Source organism: Dromiciops gliroides, chromosome 2, assembly GCF_019393635.1.
Source record: "Dromiciops gliroides isolate mDroGli1 chromosome 2, mDroGli1.pri, whole genome shotgun sequence".
Lineage (NCBI taxonomy): Eukaryota > Metazoa > Chordata > Mammalia > Microbiotheria > Microbiotheriidae > Dromiciops > Dromiciops gliroides.
In genome coordinates, this window is record NC_057862.1 from 432,780,091 (window position 1) to 432,799,013 (window position 18,923).

The following is an 18,923-nucleotide window of genomic DNA, read 5'->3' on the forward strand; positions in this document are numbered from 1 at the left end:
GGTGGGGAATTTCAGAATTCAAGATACTGAAGGTAGAAGAGTTGCAGGTGATAAGATCCAATGTGACCATTCCTGTGGGAGATTGTTGTTGTTGTGGGAGCTAGGTAGCAAGGGAAAGAGCCAGATTTCAGTTAGTACCAGGAAATGGAAGGAGTATAAGAAGAGATTAAAGAGCATGGGGGGGAGAGGGGGGCGGTTGTTGTTTTTTTTTTTAACAATATATAGAATTATAGAAGGCATAATGGAAAGGGAGGCAGAAGTATAGGGGACTAAAGAGGGAGAAGTTTGAGTTGGATGTGATGACAATATATAATATTTATATAATACTAATTATATATATAATGCTAATATAATGACAATAGCTAATATTTATATAATGCTTTAAAGTTTGCAAAGTACTTAAATACATTACTTCATTTTGATGAAGTATATCATAATGATGAGTGTGGGGAAATCAGCATAACTAGGCAGAGGGCTGAATCCTTGTGGATCAAGGATAAAAGGAGGAAGGAGTAGGAATTGCTAGCAATAGGGAAGGGAAGGGGACAGTAACGAATGGAAGATGAGATAATCAACCTATAGGTTCTAATTAGAACATTGGTGGCAGATCCTGTCTACCAGGCAGAACCCACTCCTTGACTGAAGGGGATAGAGGAGGAAAGAAGAGGAAAGTAGGCTCAGGCTTATGGTGGGCAGCAGAATCATCAAACTTTTAGAAAAAGTATATGGACAGGGCAGCTAGGTGGCGCAGTGGTTAAAGCACTGGCCCTGGATTTAGGAGTACCTGAGTTCAAATCCGGCCTCAGACACATGACCTAGCTGTGTGACCCTGGGCAAGTCACTTAACCCCCATTGCCCCACAAAAAAAAAACAACCAAAAAACCCAACGTGTATGGAGACAAGAGTATAGAGAGGGAAGAGAATCCTACTAGGAATGAAGCTCTCTATTTTAGTCTTGGCCCTGTCACTAATTTATTATATAACCTTTAGCAGGTCACTCCGCCTTTGGGGAATTTCTTCTTATATAAAATAAGGGAGGGGTGGTGGTTTCTTACCTTTTTATGTGTATCATGGACCCCTTTTTATAATCTAGTAAAGCCTATGGACTTCTCAGAATAAAAATTTTAAATGAATAAAATAAAATATATCAGATTCCAAAAGAACCCAATTATATTGAAACATAATTACCAAAATATTTAAAAAAATAAAAATAAAAGCCTGAGGCTTTCAAAGATACCAGTTCAAGCTCTCCTGGGCTAGAGAAATAATCTCTAAGCACTCTTGTAGCTCTGAAATACTGGGTTCTGTGCTCTATTTTATCTCTTTGCATGTTGTGATCATCATATTTTCAGAAGAGTAAAAAGTGAAGAAAAATTCATTCTAGCAGTTTACCCCTCAACTATTTGTTTCTTGCATTCCTTTTTTTTTTTTTTTATAATCAACCAACCTCTTTGTGTTAATAACTGCCTTGTCTTCTCCTCTAGGGGCAGCTAGATGGCACAGTGGATAGTGTCTGGCCTAGAGTCAGGAAGACTAATCTTCCTGAGTTCAAGTCTGGCTTCAGACACTTAGTATCTATGTGACCCTGGGCAAGTCACTTAACCCTGTTTGCCTCAGTTTCCTAATCTGTAAAATGAGTCAGAGAAGGAAATGGCAAACTACTCCATTATCTTTGCCAAGAAAACCCCAAATGGGGTCATGAAGAGTTGGACATGACTGAAAATGACTAAACAACAACAAAAGTGTCTTCCAAGAAATCTATTTTCTTTGTGTGTTTTTTGTTTGTTTGTTTTTGCTGTGGCAATGAGGGTTAAATGACTTGCCCAGGGTCAAGTTCTGAGGGCAGATTTGAACTCAGGTCCTCCTGAATCCAGGGCCAGTGCTTTATCCACTACACCACCTAGCTACCCCCTCTATTTTCTTTTTTTGTTTTTCTTTTTTGTTGTTTTTTTTTTTTTTTAGTGAGGCAATTGGGGTTAAGTGACTTGCCAAGGGTCACACAGCTAGTAAGTGTTAAGTGTCTGAGGCCGGATTTGAACTCAGGTACTCCTGACTCCAGGGCCGGTGCTCTATCCACTGCGCCACCTAGCCACCCCTATTTTCTTTTAATTAAAATATAACATTTAATTAAATGATAAAATTCTGTGATAGGAACTGATATTGTAATATTGAAATAGCAAGTGATTCTTGAAATTTCTCCAAGCACGTATAGGAACAAATGAGCTGCATATATCATACACTCAGTTGAAAAAATGTTTGAAAATTAACATGGGAAAATCTAAGGCCTTACTTGGGCTGGGTTTCAGAGGAGCTCAGAATTATAAGGATAGATGCTATATCAAGGTTTGTAAAGTGCTTAAGAGTCTTTAGAGACTCCCCATTGTCTCCACATAGCAAAAACTACTTAGTCTGACATTTAGAGTCACATATTTACAAGTCAATTTGGTCAGGCTGCCTTATGTTCCCAAGATTTCTGTGAAGAAGACAGGTGGTGATATTCATTGTAAACATCTTCAACAATAATGTACTGGGTGTATACTACGTGTAGGGATTCTGTTAGGCTGTGAGGGGTGCCAGGAAATGTAAGATGCTTTTCTTGTTACTGAAGTCCCATTAGTGGACAGGGCATAGATACACACACACACACACACACACACACACACAAAATAGATATGAAATAGTACACATTAAGGGCCTAAGGGACAAAAAGCACTAACAGAATTTACCACAGGGCATGATTGCAGAGGGTTGAGATGGTCAGAGAAGGCTTCATAGAAATGATGAAACATGAAGTATGAATGAGTGTTTAGATAGGAGTGTGCATGATATATGCATGAGAAAGAGAGTTAGTTTAAAAAAAAGAGAGAGTTAGTTTGGAACACATTGTAATGATTGGAATGATGCCACCTACTGGAGACTTGCTGTGGGAAAGCTCCACCATGAGGAAAATGCCTCAGAGGCATTGTGGCTTTTCCTTGGCATCAGGAAATGACGTTTGCTCATGGGTGCTGTCTATCAAGGCTACCAGCCAATCAACTTGAGGAGCCTCCTATTTTCTGGGAGGAGACAGGAAGGAGGAGAGGGAGCCTGCGGAGAGCTCTTGGGCTTTTTGGGTTCCTGACTTGGTGGTGGTGGCGGCAGAGGAGGCTGTTGGAATTCTGTTCTCAATCTTTTTCTTTCTATTTTCCAATAAACCCTTAAAAACCTAAACTCGTTTTATCAGTGATTTTAGTCAGTTTCCCCCAAAACTGGGGCAACAGATTAGAATCCACATTTAGAATCTTAAATTACACAACATTAAGTAGTGAGCCATAAATTTTAAGAGGTGGGAGGGGTCCAAAAGGCCAGACTAAGGAATTTGGACTTTATCCTTCAGGTTGTGAGAAAGCTTTTTAGCAAGAGGGTAATGTACATATTAAGAAGGAGACCAGCTAGGACACTATTTTAGAAGTTCAAGTATAATGTGATAAGAGCCTAGACCATAGAGGTAACAATAGAAATGGAGAGGACAGATGAATAACAGATATTATGATGGAAGACTTGCCAGACCTTGTTGACTGACAACATTTGGAGGGGAAAGAGAGCAGTCAAGAGTCATTTCAAGATTTTTCGCCCAACATTTAAGTTAGTTGGATACAGATACTAAATTAAGATGCAGGCCTCTTGACTTTGTCCACTGTTGTACGCACTAGACCAAGCAGCTTCTCTTTGTAGCCAATATTTAATCATTCTATTGATCAATTAAGCCTTACTATGTAGTAGCATTATGTTATACACTGGAGATACAAAGGCAAAACAAACAAACAAAAATTAGCCTTACATTCTATTGGAGGGAATCAACTATAAATAAATACAAGATATAGACATAAGGTAAATTGGGGGTAATGGTGGTGGTTGTGGTAGTAGTCATGAAGGGCCTCATGTAAGGTATGGTAAGTACTTAAGCTGAACTCTGAAATAGGTATTTTAAGAGGCAGAGAAGGGGTAGCCAGGTGGCACAGTGGATAGAGCACCGGCCCTGGAGTCAGGAGTACTTGAGTTCAAATCTGGCCTCAGATGCTTGATACTTACTAGCTGTGTGACCCTGGGCAAGTCACTTAACCCCAATTGCCTCACACACACAAAAAAAGCCTCTTTTCAGAAAAAGCAAAAAGACAGGGTTTATAACTGGGGCAGCTAGGTGGCACAGTGGATAGAACACTGATCCTGGATTCAGGAGGACCTGAGTTCAAATGTGGCCTCAGACACTTAACTCTTACTAGCTGTGTGACCCCAATTGCCTCACCAAAAAACCAAAAACAAAAAAACCCCAAAAAAACCAACAACAAAGAGGCAGAGAAGACAGGAATGCATTCCTGTCCCCATGCTTGTATAAAGGCATGGAGACGGAAAGACAGGTGTGAGGAACAGCAAGTAGCATAATTTGGCTGGAATATAGTGTGTATGAAGGTTAGTATTCAAAATTACTTGTATTCCATGGCTCTTGGGTGGGGTGTATACTAAAGATCTTTGAAAGTTCAGTGGTCTGATTTCAATTCTTTTTTTTTTTTTTGGTGAGGCAACTGGGGTTAAGTGACTTGCCCAGGGTCACACAGCTAGTAAGTGTCTGAGGCCAGATTTGAACTCAGGTACTTCTGAATCCAGGGCCAGTGCTTTATCCACTGCACCATCTAGCTGCCCCTCAATTCTTTTTTAAATTAAATATCTCATTCAAAATTTGGTATTGAAACATTTGTACACCCAGTAAAACCAGATTAGTAACTATTTGCATTTAAATGAATTATCATAACATAAAGTATCATAATACGTTTTCAGTAATTCTTTCTAAGTCTCAAACAGAATTCTTTGTCTTGTCAATTTATTCTCATTCACGTTTTCTTTTATATAGTTACATTTAGAGTATATTTTCTCTTTCTGGTGAATTCACTTCCTACCTTGCTGGGATAACTCTTAAAATCTAAATCATCCAAACTAGAATGAAGTCAACATGAAAACCAGTGCTAAAATAGGCAAATAGACTAAATTCCCTACAGGAACAAGGTGTTCCAGGAAAGGTTATATATGTTGTTCAGTTTCATGACACTTGTAAATTTCATTACCATTAAGTATAACAGGGAGAGAAAAATTTATTTCTTTTATTAGGACTTTAACTGTTTCAATTTTAATGCTCCCACTCTTCAAATAGGGGTATAGAATCCCTGAGCTATAAAGCAATTTAGCAAAGAAACATTTCTGTATGATATTAGTAGGAAACTAGCTTTCCTTCATATGGACAACGTGTTTGCACAGTTAGATCATTGTTGTTAGGGAAAGCTTTGTAGAGTCAGTCAATGTAGAACATCTTTTGTGTTGTTTAATTACACATGAAATGTGAGGACCCCTAGGCAGTGCCCCTATGGTTTCTGTACAGATGGGGCTACTTAGAGTGTGAAAGTGACTCCTCCTCCTCTTTGTTCCCATGAAATTCTCTCTTCTCTTAGCCCCCCAATAAAATCATTCATCTACTAAAAACAGGAGAGAGACATGCCCTGCAAGTTCGATTTTTAAATTATTCATTTTTTAATCCATTAGTTATTCATTGTATTCTGATATTTAGAGAATATAATAAAAATTTGCATTTTTCTTCTATTTAGGTTTCAGTTACTCACAATTCATTAGCTATTCTGCAGAAACAAAGATTTCTCTGGTTGTATTTTTCAGTAAATTAAAGATACCCAGGGAGAAGTAATTCTGAACTAGATAAATAGAGTTTAAGTCAAAATACTTGCCTTAATTCTACAAGGTTATATGATTTGGGAAGTGTATTCTCTTAGAGTTTTGGATATCTATTATTCAGTAAGTAACTACTCTGGTCCTTGAAAAATAAAAAACAATTCAGACTTTCCTGGGGTGTTTGTACTAGAATTGCCTTTAAGTGTTCTTTGTGAATTTGCTTAATTTTCCTTTGAGATTCCAAAATTGTCCATTGATATTTACCCTGCAATGATATATTTATTTCCAGGTTTTATCAAGGACTGGACCAGAAGGCAAAATAATAAAACTGTAAGTTTTTTTTAAAGACACTATTTTGCTTACCATAAAAGTTCCAACCTATAGTTTAAAACCCCTCCTAAAAAGGGCACTTTTGGTGGTGTGAAAGTTGAGGAATTCTTTAATTCTATCATGTAATAAACACCAATATTTCAACTTCATATATTTTTTAAAACATTGGAACTTCCAAATAGGAGATATTTAGGAAATATTCTTTATCTTCTGATCTAAATATATGCAGTTTCCAACATGGTATCAAATTCTTGTCCAGAAAGAATCTAACACAAAAGAATATGGTTCATTGTGAAGAGGAAATGCTTGCATGTATTGATCTAAGAATGAGAATTGGACCTATCCAAAGAGTAGATGGTATAAATATTAAGAAGTGGGTTGTGCTCAATGGAGTGTCCTGGTTCCCCCAGATGCTGGTATCTTCCTCTACAAAGTCACTTTGAAACGGTTATGTATGTATTTTATATATACCTATATGTGTGTGCAAGAGTAGGGTGATTAATTTATTCAACCTTCTCACCTCCCCCAACCCCTTAAAGTAAGAGATAAAATACCCAATCAATCACATAGGCCTTAGTTGTTATTTTTATTTATTTATTTATTTATTTTGTAGGGCAATGAGGGTTAAGTGACTTGACCAGGGTCACACAGCTAGTAAGTATTAAGTTCTGAGACTGGATTTGAACTCAGGTCCTCCTGAATCCAGGGTAGGTGCTTTATCCACTGCACCACCTAGCTGCCCTGCCTTAGTTGTTATTGGTGTTCAGCTGTATCCAACTCTTCATGACCCCTTTTAGAATTTTTTTGGCAAAGATACTTCTAAAGCTCATTTTATAGATGAGGAAATTAAGGCAATCAGGGTTAAGTGACTTGGCCAGAGTCACAGAGCTAGTAAGTATTGAGGCTGCATTTGAACTTAGGTTTTCCTGACTCCAGGCCCAATGTTCTATCCACTGTACCACCTAGCTGTCCATAGGCCTTAGACTGAGTGTGCGTTGAACAAGAATCATGTGCAGATAGGGAGAGGAAACCTGACCATGCCCTAGGGATCATCTATAAATTATCAACAGTGTTAAGAAGGGATGGATTTGAGAGCTTGGATCAAACATGACATTCCAATATACCCTTGAAGAAGAAGAGCAGGACTGAGCTATGGCAGAGGAAGGCAACATTGAAGGCAGCTATTGGCTTTAATGGCAACTAGGAGCAACAGACCAAGCCTCAGAGAAGTCCCAAGAAAAGGTGGACTCTTTCCTTAACTTCTCCTCCTGGTGCCTGTATATCCACAGAACTATAATATAACCTATTATATTATCCAGATGTTTCTAGTAAACAGAATTTTATCTCAATTGCAAAGAGACCAGGAGTTAACTAGAGATAGATATACATGTAGAGTTAGATAGAGAATCCTACAACTACCCAAGTATTGGGAATTTTCCTAATTGGGGCCTCAGAACAGTTGTGACTGAATAATTTTTCATCTAAAATAAATTCCTGAAAGATCAATAGGGGGAAACTTCACTAGAGGAGTAACATGAGGGGCCAGGCCCTGAGTTTACACCAGCATTCAGTTTCATTATTTTATCCTTTCTATTTATTCAAATACTTTTTCTATTGCACTTCTCTGCCTTCCAGAAACTACCAAATATTGCCTGTAAGCAAGTGGTTTTAATTAATTAGCTCCATACGTCCTGACTTACATGACTGTCCCTGGCTTAAAAATAAGACCTTCATTGAAATTCCAGTAGTTTTTGATAAATCAGTTAACATTCAATGTAAAATGAAAACATAAAATTCTTTCATCATTTTCTAAGGGAATTATAAATTTCTACTATATGAGCCAACATTCTTTTCCTTTCATGTTCATAAACCCTTACTGAGAGCAATGGGGCAAGGTATAATGATGAGGAAGATGTAAATAAGAAAATGAGGCAAGCAGACCCATGTTCCTTCCACCTGTAAAAGAAGGATGGCTTTGTCCCTCTGAGATTACAGCATGACTTCTCAGTGGGAAATTCTACTTCCATGAGAAAATTTTTGCCTGATCAAGCTATGCTAAATGTATTTGGGAAAATAATTATTTGAACTAGATTCTGCTGCAGTTGGTGGTGTAGCAAAAACATTTGAGATCCCAAGTAAAAGTGTCAGAAGGGTTCCCTAAATCTTTCAAACAATTTATATTGTATTAAAGTTAATTGTTCTTTGATAGAATTGATGTGTTAATTAATCTAGGCTTGTTTTTTAATTTTTTCTTTTGTAGCTCATTTATGTCTTGTTCAATGTACTTTTCCTGAGATCAGATTGTATAAATTCTCTACTACTTGCTCCATTAATCTGGGTATTTTATATTTTTGCAAGTATTAATAGATTTCATTTAAGGTATGGGTTTTATTGTCATAATTGGGGAAAGTAGTTTCTAACAATTTTCTTTGTTTTCTTTTTATTTGTTATACTTTCTCCTGTTTCACTTTTTAATTTTGATAATTGTGCTTCCTTTCTTTAAAACAAAAATAAATGAGCTATTCCTTGGTCTATTTTATCAGTCTTATTTATTTGTTTTCTTTCAGTTTGTTTATCTTTTCTTTGACTTTCAGAATTAAAATTTTTAAAAATGTGTTGCTTTTATAGGGTCTTAAAAATTTGCATAACCAGTTCATTGATCTTTTATGTCTATCTTCTGTTGAATAGTTTACTTTTTTACTGTCTTAAATCAAAGAAGCAAAAAACCATATTCATGTCCCAATCATGTCTTTCTTTTTCTACTCCTTTGGCCCCTGAAGACAGTGCAATTCTGAAGGGAAAATATTCTTTTACTTTTCTATTAAGATGCAAGCACTTGATGATTATTTAATCCTTTTCAGATGGCTCAACTATATTAACCATTCTAGGTTTCCCCAGTTACCTGTTAAACGAAATATATTTCTATATTTTCCATATTTCTATTGGATATGTTTGTATGTGTATATACTCTTCCTTCTATTTTTTAAATTATAAAAGTATTTTATTATTTTCCAGTTACATGTAGAGATAGTTTTCAACATTTGTTTTTATAAGATTTCTAGTTTCAAATCTTTCTCCCTACTCTTCCTTCTATTGACCAGTTCACCCAACCCTCCTCCTTGCTTGTATAGATGTCTACCTGTGCATCCTTATTATGTGAGAGAATTTCCCTTAACCTTCCCTTATCTTACCTCCCAGTGTATTCCTCTTTCCCTCTCTTTCCATTCTTTTCTTAAGATCGTTAAGATATAACAGAACTACTCTAGGCCCTGTCTCATTGAACTCCCTTTATGAACCCTGATTATGAAAGGAATCAAATGGATTGGAGGTGGTGGGGTGAGGAGGTGGGGAACATATGCATCATCATCTCCCTATACTTGGATGGGAAGCAGTTTCTCCCTGTTTAGTCCTTCCCATTGTTCATTCATGTTTACCTTTTAATGTTTTTCTTCTCTCATGTGTTTGTACTTCAAAGTTTCTATTATCTCTTCTGCCCTTTGTAGCTAAACACCCCAAATACAATAGGTATCTCCATTTTCTTGCCTCTTACTATCTTCTTAACCCTTACAGTCTGGTTTCCAGCCTTATCATTCCACCAAAACTGCTCTCTCCAAAGTTACCAGCGATTTCTTAATTCCCAATCCAAAGACCTTTTCTTACTTCTCATTCTCCTTAACCTCTCTGTAGCCTTTGACACTGCTGATTACTCTCTCTTCCTTGATATTCTCTTCTCTTTAGATTTTTGGGACACTACTCTTTCCTACTCATCAAGCTGCTCTTCAGTCTCTTTTGCTGGATCCTCATCCGGGTCATGCCCTCTAACCTTAGGAGTACCTTGGGGCTTTGTCCTGGGTCCTCTTCTCCTTCTTCCTCTACTAGGTGGTTTCATCAGCTCCCATGGATTTAATTATCATCACTATGCTGTTAATGCTAATGTTCTCAAATCTACCTATCCTTCCCTCACTTCTCCACTGACCTCCAGTCTTATATGTCTACCTACCTTTTAGACATCTGAAACTGGATGTCCAGTAGACATCTTAAACTCAATGTGTCCAAAACAGAACTTCTTCTCTTTCCTCCTAAACCCTGTTTCCCCTCCTAACTTCCCCATTACTGTTGAGAGCACTACCATCCATCCCACAAGTCTTAAAACCTAAATGTCATACTTGACTCCTTACTCTCTTTTACCCCACCCCCATCCAACCTGTTGCCAATACCTGTCAATTTCATTTTTGCAACATTTCTCAAATAGGTCCCCTTTCTCTCCTTTATCACTGCACCTCTCTAGTTCAGGCCCTTATCCCTCACACTTGGACTTGCAATAGCCTGCTGGTCTGTGGGTCTGCCTGCCTCAAACCTCTCTCCATTCCATTCCATTCTCCATTCAGCCACCAAAGTGATTTTTCCTAAATCACAGCTTCAACCATGTCACTCCCCTACTCAATAAACTGCAGTGATTCCCTATCCCTTTAGGAATAAATACAAAATGCTCTGTTTGGTATTTAAAATCCTTCATAATCTACCTGTCTTCTACCTTTCTAGTCTTCTTATCTTTCTCCCCAACATATATATCTAGATTCTATGACACTGACCTCCTAGAAGTTCCAGAACAAGTTGCTACCATATTTCAGCTTAGGACTTTTTCTTTGCCTGTCCCTCATGCCTGGAATGCTGTCTCTCCTTAACTCTGTCTCCTGACCTCCTTAGCCTCCTTTAAGTCCTAACTAAAATCTCATCTTTTACATAAAGACTTTTTGGGGGAGGTGAGGGGGAATGAGGGTTAAGTGACTTGTCCAGGGCCACACAGCTGGTAAGGGTCAAGTGTCTGAGGTCAGATTTGAACTCAGGTCCTCCTGAATCCAGGGCCAGTGCTTTATCCTCTCATAAAGACTTTTCCAACTCCATTTAATTCCAGTCTCTTCCCTAATTTCCTATTTATCGTGTATATTGCTTGCTTTGTATATATTTATTTGCATGTTTCATCCCCTCCCCATGATTAGATCATAAGTTCCTTGATAGGCAGGAACTATCTTTTGCCTCTTTTTGTATTTGTAGTACAATGCCTGAAACACGGTAGGTACTTAAAACGTTTATTGATTGATTGATCTCAATAGCTTAAACATGCATTAAAACTTTTGGGACACCCTGTATTTTAAAGTATTGTTGTGCCAGTCTTCTTATCATCCCTAATGCCAATCATTCCCTTATTTTATTAGTTCAGTCTAGCCGTGTGTCAATGGTAGAAGAGAGATATGTTTCAGGATGCTTAGAAGTGAGTTTGCAGGTTAGTGTGGCTGAATTCCCTTCCCCAACTAATTCTCTTATTTGTTCTACTGAGGAATTCATAGCTCTTCATATGTCAATATTATACTGAGATCAAAATTAATAGGATCATAGATCATAGAGTTAGAAGGGTCATTGACCATCATCTGATGTAACCCTTTTGGTTAACAAATGAAGAAACCAAGGCTAATTTAGGTAAAGTGGTTTGTCCAAAGTCATAGAGGTATGCAAACCCAGATTCTCTGACTGCAATTCTAGGGCTCTTTTTTGGAGGGGGGGGGTGAGGCAATTGGGGTTAAGTGACTTGCCCAGGATTACTGTATAGAGCTAAAATTCTAGCTATTCTGTCTAAAATATCTAATGAGTGGTCGTCAATAAATTATAAGCTTCAGCAAGAGTTAGGCTTTTAAGCATTTATTAAGGAGAATAAGAATTTGGTAAAGAGAGAGAAAGGCCTACATTCATCTATCTATTAAAGGGAGAGCATGTTTCTAGCTCCGCTCTCCACCAGAGTCCAAAGGAAAAAGAGCAAGTCAGAGCTCCCGGCCCTTCCTTCTTCCTCCCACAAGCAAATGTCACTTCCTGACGCCAAAGAAAAGACACATGTTCTTGCCCTCAAAGACCTTCCTTTTATGGTGGAACTTTTCTACAGTAAGTCTCCAGCAGGTGGCATCATTCCAATTGTTACATCACACAGCCAGTAAGTTGGCAAGTGTCAGAGGCCGGACTTGAACTCAGGTCCTCCTGACTCCAGGAGTTATCCACAGTTATCCACTGCACCACCTAGCTGCCCCTAGGACTCTTTTTGTTAGAGTCCCCATTAATAACAAAATGGAAGAGATTTTTAATATAAAATCAGTTTTATGCATATCTCCATGTTCATTTTAGCATATGATATGTTATTAGTTGTATAAATGTAATGGTTATATTTATGAGAAAGCTGATGCTAGTATCACGACCTTTTATAGCCAGACAGGACCTTATGATTTTGGATGGGTAAGAAGATAGAAATGTTGGATCAATGTTTAAAAGGAAATTACTCTGAAAGCTAATGGGGCAGGCATGGTTAATGCTAATGTAATACTCTATCAAGCAAATGGCTACAGAAAAAGTAATGTCCTTATTTTGGCAGCACTATCAATAGATATTGCTAAGTGCATTCAGCAGTACCTTGGATAACTTGCCTAACCACCCACATGCTCACCTGACATTGCTTTGTCCTCTCCCTCTTTCTTCTATGCTGTCATTGTTTTCCAGGGATGGTGTGAATTGCACCATGAAGGCTCCCTGCACACTAATGCCTTGTGATGGATTGACTCAGGTGGGCGATGAGTCTTTCAAAGAAACAAAGCTTGGTGCTCAGTGAAAGTCCCGATTGGATGATTAAGAGGTGTATCAGGCACTCTGCACCACATAATACCCTAGTAATGCTGACATAGCCAAAATTTTCACAAGGGGTGCAAACCCTGTATTTAAATTGGGAGGTGTACCTTTAACTTGCTATACTTGTTTCCACTAAGAATGTTAGCTGGGACCGTCTTGTGTTTTACAGATTGAACTAGCTACAAATAGCCATAATATTATTATTTCTGTTCTAATACCTGCATTAATGTCTCCCAATTATTGCTCATTAGTTGTAGCACTATGACATGTTTGATTTGAGAGTTCATTTCTAGGAACTAGTAATTTATTGCTCTTTCATAAAAAATCATCTTCCATGGGGATGGTTTCCTTGCTTTCACCACTATTCATCACTGTGGGTGTGTACATCTTGCAATGGCTCTTTGCATGACAATTTCCCCCCCTAGAAATACTGTGGTTTAGAAATGCAATGGTTTAGATATAGTTTCCTTGGAATATCAGCTTTTTGATACAATCCTTTTCTGAACTATCAGTTAAGTTTCAGTTGGTTCATTTCCTTATAACACTTTAAGATAGTTTGGAGTTTGGTTAAATTTCTTTTACTCATTTGGTGTTCAAAATTAATAAGAAAAGCTGTTAGGGAAATAGTTCATCAGGAATATACTTCTCAAACTCAGGGTTGGATTTGTTGTCTTGAGGAATTGATTTGCTGGAGATCTTTTTTTTCCCTTTTTTTTTTTTTTGTTCTTTTAAAAACAGTTAATAACAGCTCTCCAGTTATGGCCCATCCTCTCCATTCTTGTGGCCATCCCCCTAAGGCAGGCATTCATCACCTCTTGCCTGGTTTATAACCTAATTTGTCTCCCTGCTGCAAATCTCATTGCCATCGATCCTCCATTTAGCTGACAAAGTGATTTTCCTAAAGCACTGGTTTGACCATGTTGCTCCCCTATTCAATGAACTCCAGTGGCTCACTATTGCCCCCCAGGATCAAATATAAAGTCCTTGGTCTAGCAATTAAATTCCTTCATATCCTAGTGCCTTACTACCTTACCAGAATTTTTACAGATTAGTCCTTTCCATGCACTCTATGGTCTAGCTCCACTGGCCTAACGGCTGTTCCTTCCTTACACAGGGTACTCCGTTTCCCTATTCTATGCATTTGAACTGTCTATCCCTTTGTGTCTGGAATGCTCTCCCTCCTTATTTCCCTCCACCTTTGAGCTTACTTCAAGACAGCTCAAATCCTACTATAGGAGGCCTGTTCCCTCCTCTTTCCCCAAACTAGTACTTTCCCTTTGAGATTACATTTCAACTGCTTTCTTTTTTGTGGGGGGTGGTGGTGGAGCTAGGTGACACAATGAATGCAGTGCTGGCCCTGAAGTTGGGAGGACCTGAGTTTAAATCTCACCTTGAACACTTAGTAGCTGTGTGATCCTGGGCAACCCCAATTGCCTTAAACATCTGGGGCTATTTCCAGTCATCCTGATATATATATCTTGCTATTGGACCCAGATGGTTCTGGAGGAGATAGTGAGGTTGGTGACTGTTAAAAATTAAATATAGTTTTTATTGCCTGTCTCCTACAAAAAATAATAAACATATCAGAGAAATTAATTTTATGATATCTCCTGAAATTTGTTTCCTCCTATGAACAAAACAGATCAGAGAACATGTCTAAAAACCAGATCAGAGACAGACAGAAAAAACATAATGCCAATTTATTTTGTCCCAGGAAGAATTAAACATGATCATACTGGAGATTCCTTCCTAAGAAGCTTGAGGACTCCCTCTTTCTGAGGGTATATAAGGTTTTCTTTGCTCACTGGTTACAAGGTGATGTCAGTTTTATTAGCATTATACAAATTAACCTAAAGCAAATACTATAACAGTCAGCTTAAAGACACAGGAAGGGTTTACCAAGGACAAAGATGCTTAAATATTTGCTAAGGAGAACAATAAGATCTATTTCTTCTTTTGGGGAAAGAAGATAGTGAATGGGGACTCATTAGTTGAAGTTTAGTCAAAAGGGGCATTTGGACTCTTTTGGGGAAAGAAGTTAGTAAATAGGGACTTATCTGATAGGTCTCATAAAATCCATTTAGATAATAAGGCCGTTTCATCAAATCCAAGTGATCCATACATTCATATTAACATGACTTTGCATAGCCCTCCCTCACTTAAATTCAATTCACTACAAGTTGTGACATCACCACAATATCATGGTCCTCTTTGAGAACAAAGGATAAACAACAACAACAGCATTTCACCTGTTCTTTATATATCTTGTATATATATCTCGTTATTTACATGTTGTCTCCCTCCAGCCTTGAGGGCTGGAACTGTTTTTACCTTTTTTTGTACCCCTTGTTCTTAGCATAGTGTCTGGTAATAAACATAGTAAATGCTTATTGAATACTTGTTTACTAATAATATAAACAAAATAAAATCATTAAAAAAACCCATTCAACTTGAACTATTGGATTTTTTTGTTTTACATTTTTAAAATTTAAATTAAAAATATTTTAAATTAAAAATTTTTTTCGATGGATGGATGTTTTGATAAAAGAAAAGACATGGATTTTAAAATAAATTATTCACTGTGTCTCTTATCTGTCTCTTCAACCTGTGTACTTATAATGTTTTGTTGCCATTCACACACATTTATATGATAGGTAGATAGACTGTTCTTTCCAAGTATCTTTGCTAAGACCTAAATGAATCTACTAGTTGATTACTAATAGAAAGAATACCAGTAGGGGCTTGTGCACTGTTATTTTAAAAGGGCAGTAACACAGATTATACTCTTAGGTAGCAGCTATCCTCTGGGGACTTAAACTGGGTATGTGAGTGTAACTTGCAGGATTTTCTCAGAAGGCAATGGAGTTTGATCTAGGATATATTTCAATCCCCAATGCATATGCAGGACCCTGTTGGAAAGATGCTACATCTAGAATTCTCCACATTGGATAAGCAAGCAACTAATAATTAGTGTTTTGCTTTTGTTTTATAGACTTTAATTGAACAGTCAATTTTCTGGTATATTTCCTTTAAAAATCAGACCAGTTTCTTTAGAGACCTTTTGGTTTGATTGAATGCATAAGTAGTAAAACTTATTGTATTACTATAAACTATTACAAATATGGAAACTAACATAAACAGAAAGCATTTTGCATCCCTGGAATACTGTTGCCTAGCAATTTGCTTAGAGCATACTATGGAAGCTCATCCATATGATTTTCCCCCATTTTTTACTTCTACTCTAACCTAACTAGCTTGCCGTATTGTGACATGATTTAATAGAGCTTGTCTGAAATCCTTATGGACTGCAGATGTATAGGTTAAGGTTTTCCTATTGACTTAGAAACCCTGAATAATAATCCCCAAGTGCTTAATACTATTTTGGGGAGCCTTAGCATCTTTGGGGTTCTTTTTGAATTTATTTTCCTTTTTAAGTTAACACTAGCTTATTTTTCCTAGTGAGGAGTAAGTTTGGACTTCAGTTGGATTTCCTATAAGCTTTGGGGATCTCTAAGAAATTTTGGGTGTCTTATGTATTTCAGGAACCGAGAGAAATGTTACCCCTAGGATTAAACCTGGTCTGGGCATACAGGTCCAGAACAAAGGGGAGAGGGAAAGTATCTCAGTCCTATCTGGGTCCAGCACCAGTTTGTTGTAGTGCTTGGTATTTGTCTGAGCCTTGAGCAAAAGTGTCCCTCAGTTAAAGAGGCAGAGTCAAAACAACCTCTACTTCCTGGTGCTGGAAGGGCTGTGTTATTACATAAGCACCAAAGCAAATACTTTGGTTTTTTTACCTGAAGGGTTAGGGAATGATTTCCAGTCAATCCCAGGTCCCTCTTCCCTGTGGGTAAATCCCATGTGTTCTGGGAGTTCTGTAGAGACAAAAATTTCCCTCTGAGGAAAGAGGTGTAATTTTATTTCCTTTTTTCTTTTCTTTATTGTCTTTGTGTTGGAAAGGCCTTTGGAAGCACCAAGAAAAATGATATTCTATGAGAACTTTGTAAAATGAGGTTTGTTTGTTAAATTATATTGCCTTGTATTTATGAGTATAAATCCTAGGGTCACTGGTTATGGTAGGCCTGTATCCTTGTATAAGAAACTGAATTTATGAGTTACTTGTAAATTGTATCTTATAGATTTTTCAGAAAATTTTTTAATATAAAGCACTTGAAAGGGCAATGCTTGAACTTGCCTAAGTGATCTGTACAGAATTTGCGGCTATATATTTTGTAGATTTTGCCAACAACACCTTGGTTAATTCATAAGAAAGAAATATTTAACTGTGGGAAGAGTGTAAGAGAGCAGAGATGTGGTTTCCATCTGCCTCAATTGATGTAATCACAGAAAGCCCAGAATGTAATCACAAAGTGTAGAGGAATAAGAAAGATGTGTTAAGGGGTTTTACGACCATCTCACAACAATATGCAAAAAAAAATTTTAATCAATTCAAGAGGACGGGCTTTGGTTATTAGATGAATACAGCTGACTGATACCAAGCAAGAAAGAGCTAATCATTGACAGAGAGAATTAGTTATGTGTGTGTATATGTGTGTGTGTGTGTGTGTGTGTGTGTATATATATATACACACATATATTTGATACAGAATTAGTCATGTATATATGTATGTGCATATACATATACATGACTAATCTGCCCAGTCTTACATGTGTGCACACATACACATGCATACGCACATGTATATTGCATGAATATAAACATAATTATATTGTGTACACATGTGTATATACAAATACACAGATTAATTATTTATATCTACACACATATGCATGACTAATTCTCTCACATATATATGAATGTATATTTATGTTTATATAACATAGGTGTATATATGTATATGTATACAATACACATACCTATGTGTATGTGTATGTGTATGTGTATGTGTATGTGTATGTGTATGTGTATGTGTATATGTATATGTATATGTATATATATAGCCAACTAGTAGTCAAATTTGAGAGTTGGAGGCTAGAAACATAGCAATCCAGGAGCTGCCTATGGAGAAAACCACAGGGAAGAGGATGGGGATAGCTAAGGGGAAGCAGGGAAAATTTTAAGCCACTTGGCTTTAATGAAGAGAGGAGATGGTATTGAGCAGGGGCTGGCAAATTATATCCAATGGATGATAGTTTGTTGACCTCTGGCATAGTGGTAACACAATACAGAGACAGGCAGTCTTTGACTTTACGGATACAGGCTTTCCAGAAAGACACATAAACAGAGAGGGTAGAAGTGACTTTAGAGGATGAGACCTTTGGATATTGAATCAACTTGAGGAGGGGATCAGACCCTGGTAATCCAGCCAAGCAAAGCAACCAGCAGAAAGACCACAATAGCTAAGTGGGGCTTTGAAAGAACCCCACAAAGATAAAGGTCTACCAGACTTGAAGTATCAGGAATTTTGATTTGCCTTTATCACAGGTGTATTCTATACATGTAACTTACTACTATTGCATTCCAAGTTCAATCTTAATTTTCCCTTAAATACTGTGGGATTTGTGGGGAAGTTTATTCTAAGTTTATGGTGGCAATTATTTTGTTGCTACTGTTTTTGCTTTGCGTTTTGAGTAAATACCTTTTGGGTTAACTGATTCTTTTGGTTCATTGTTAATGAGAAGCATCCTGGTAAGGGCTCATGTGTAATTGTACACTAGGACAATAATCACTCACAATGTTACCCCCTAGAATCTGAGAACAGTTGCCTTTCAGTTGACCCAATCTATGTGTATGAGTGAAAGTTGAGAGAATATTATAACATTTGCTGAATCCTCAAATCATAAAGCAATCAGTACCATTATGGCATAAAGAAAAAAGTAGCTAATTCTGAGATGTGAAAGACACAAATTTTTCTTTGTTCCCAGTTTTTTCCTGTCTTTATTGTTGCTTATCTGAATAATCATTTACTCATTCTTATTTTTTAAAATGCTTAAAATGGAACTGTGGTTCCATCTGTATGGTATTTCTTCTACTGACATAACTCATAACCTATTTAGTCCTCTTCATCCTTTGCAATACTTGTCCATGTATTTTTGTAAATCTTCTATAGATGCTTGATCCAACATGTTGGAGACTTTTCTCTAGTTCTTTTTAATAGTCAGAAATATTAGTGCAACATTTAGACTGTCCATCTGTTATTCCTCACTCTTGCTATATGACCAGATGGCTTACCTCCTTTTCTGGTCATACATGCCCT

At 37.3% G+C, this 18,923-nt stretch overlaps 1 protein-coding gene across 3 annotated transcripts in view; it reads left to right on the top strand.

The window, feature by feature from the left end:
* The window catches only part of CAMSAP1 (calmodulin regulated spectrin associated protein 1), a 134,195-nt gene that overhangs the window by 13,746 nt on the left and 101,526 nt on the right, over nt 1-18,923 (top strand). For all 3 annotated transcript variants that reach the window (XM_043984513.1, XM_043984511.1, XM_043984512.1), the window contains exon 2: nt 6,002-6,042. In XM_043984513.1, the coding sequence (XP_043840448.1) occupies nt 6,002-6,042 (41 nt within the window). The remainder of the gene's footprint in view (nt 1-6,001; nt 6,043-18,923) is intronic.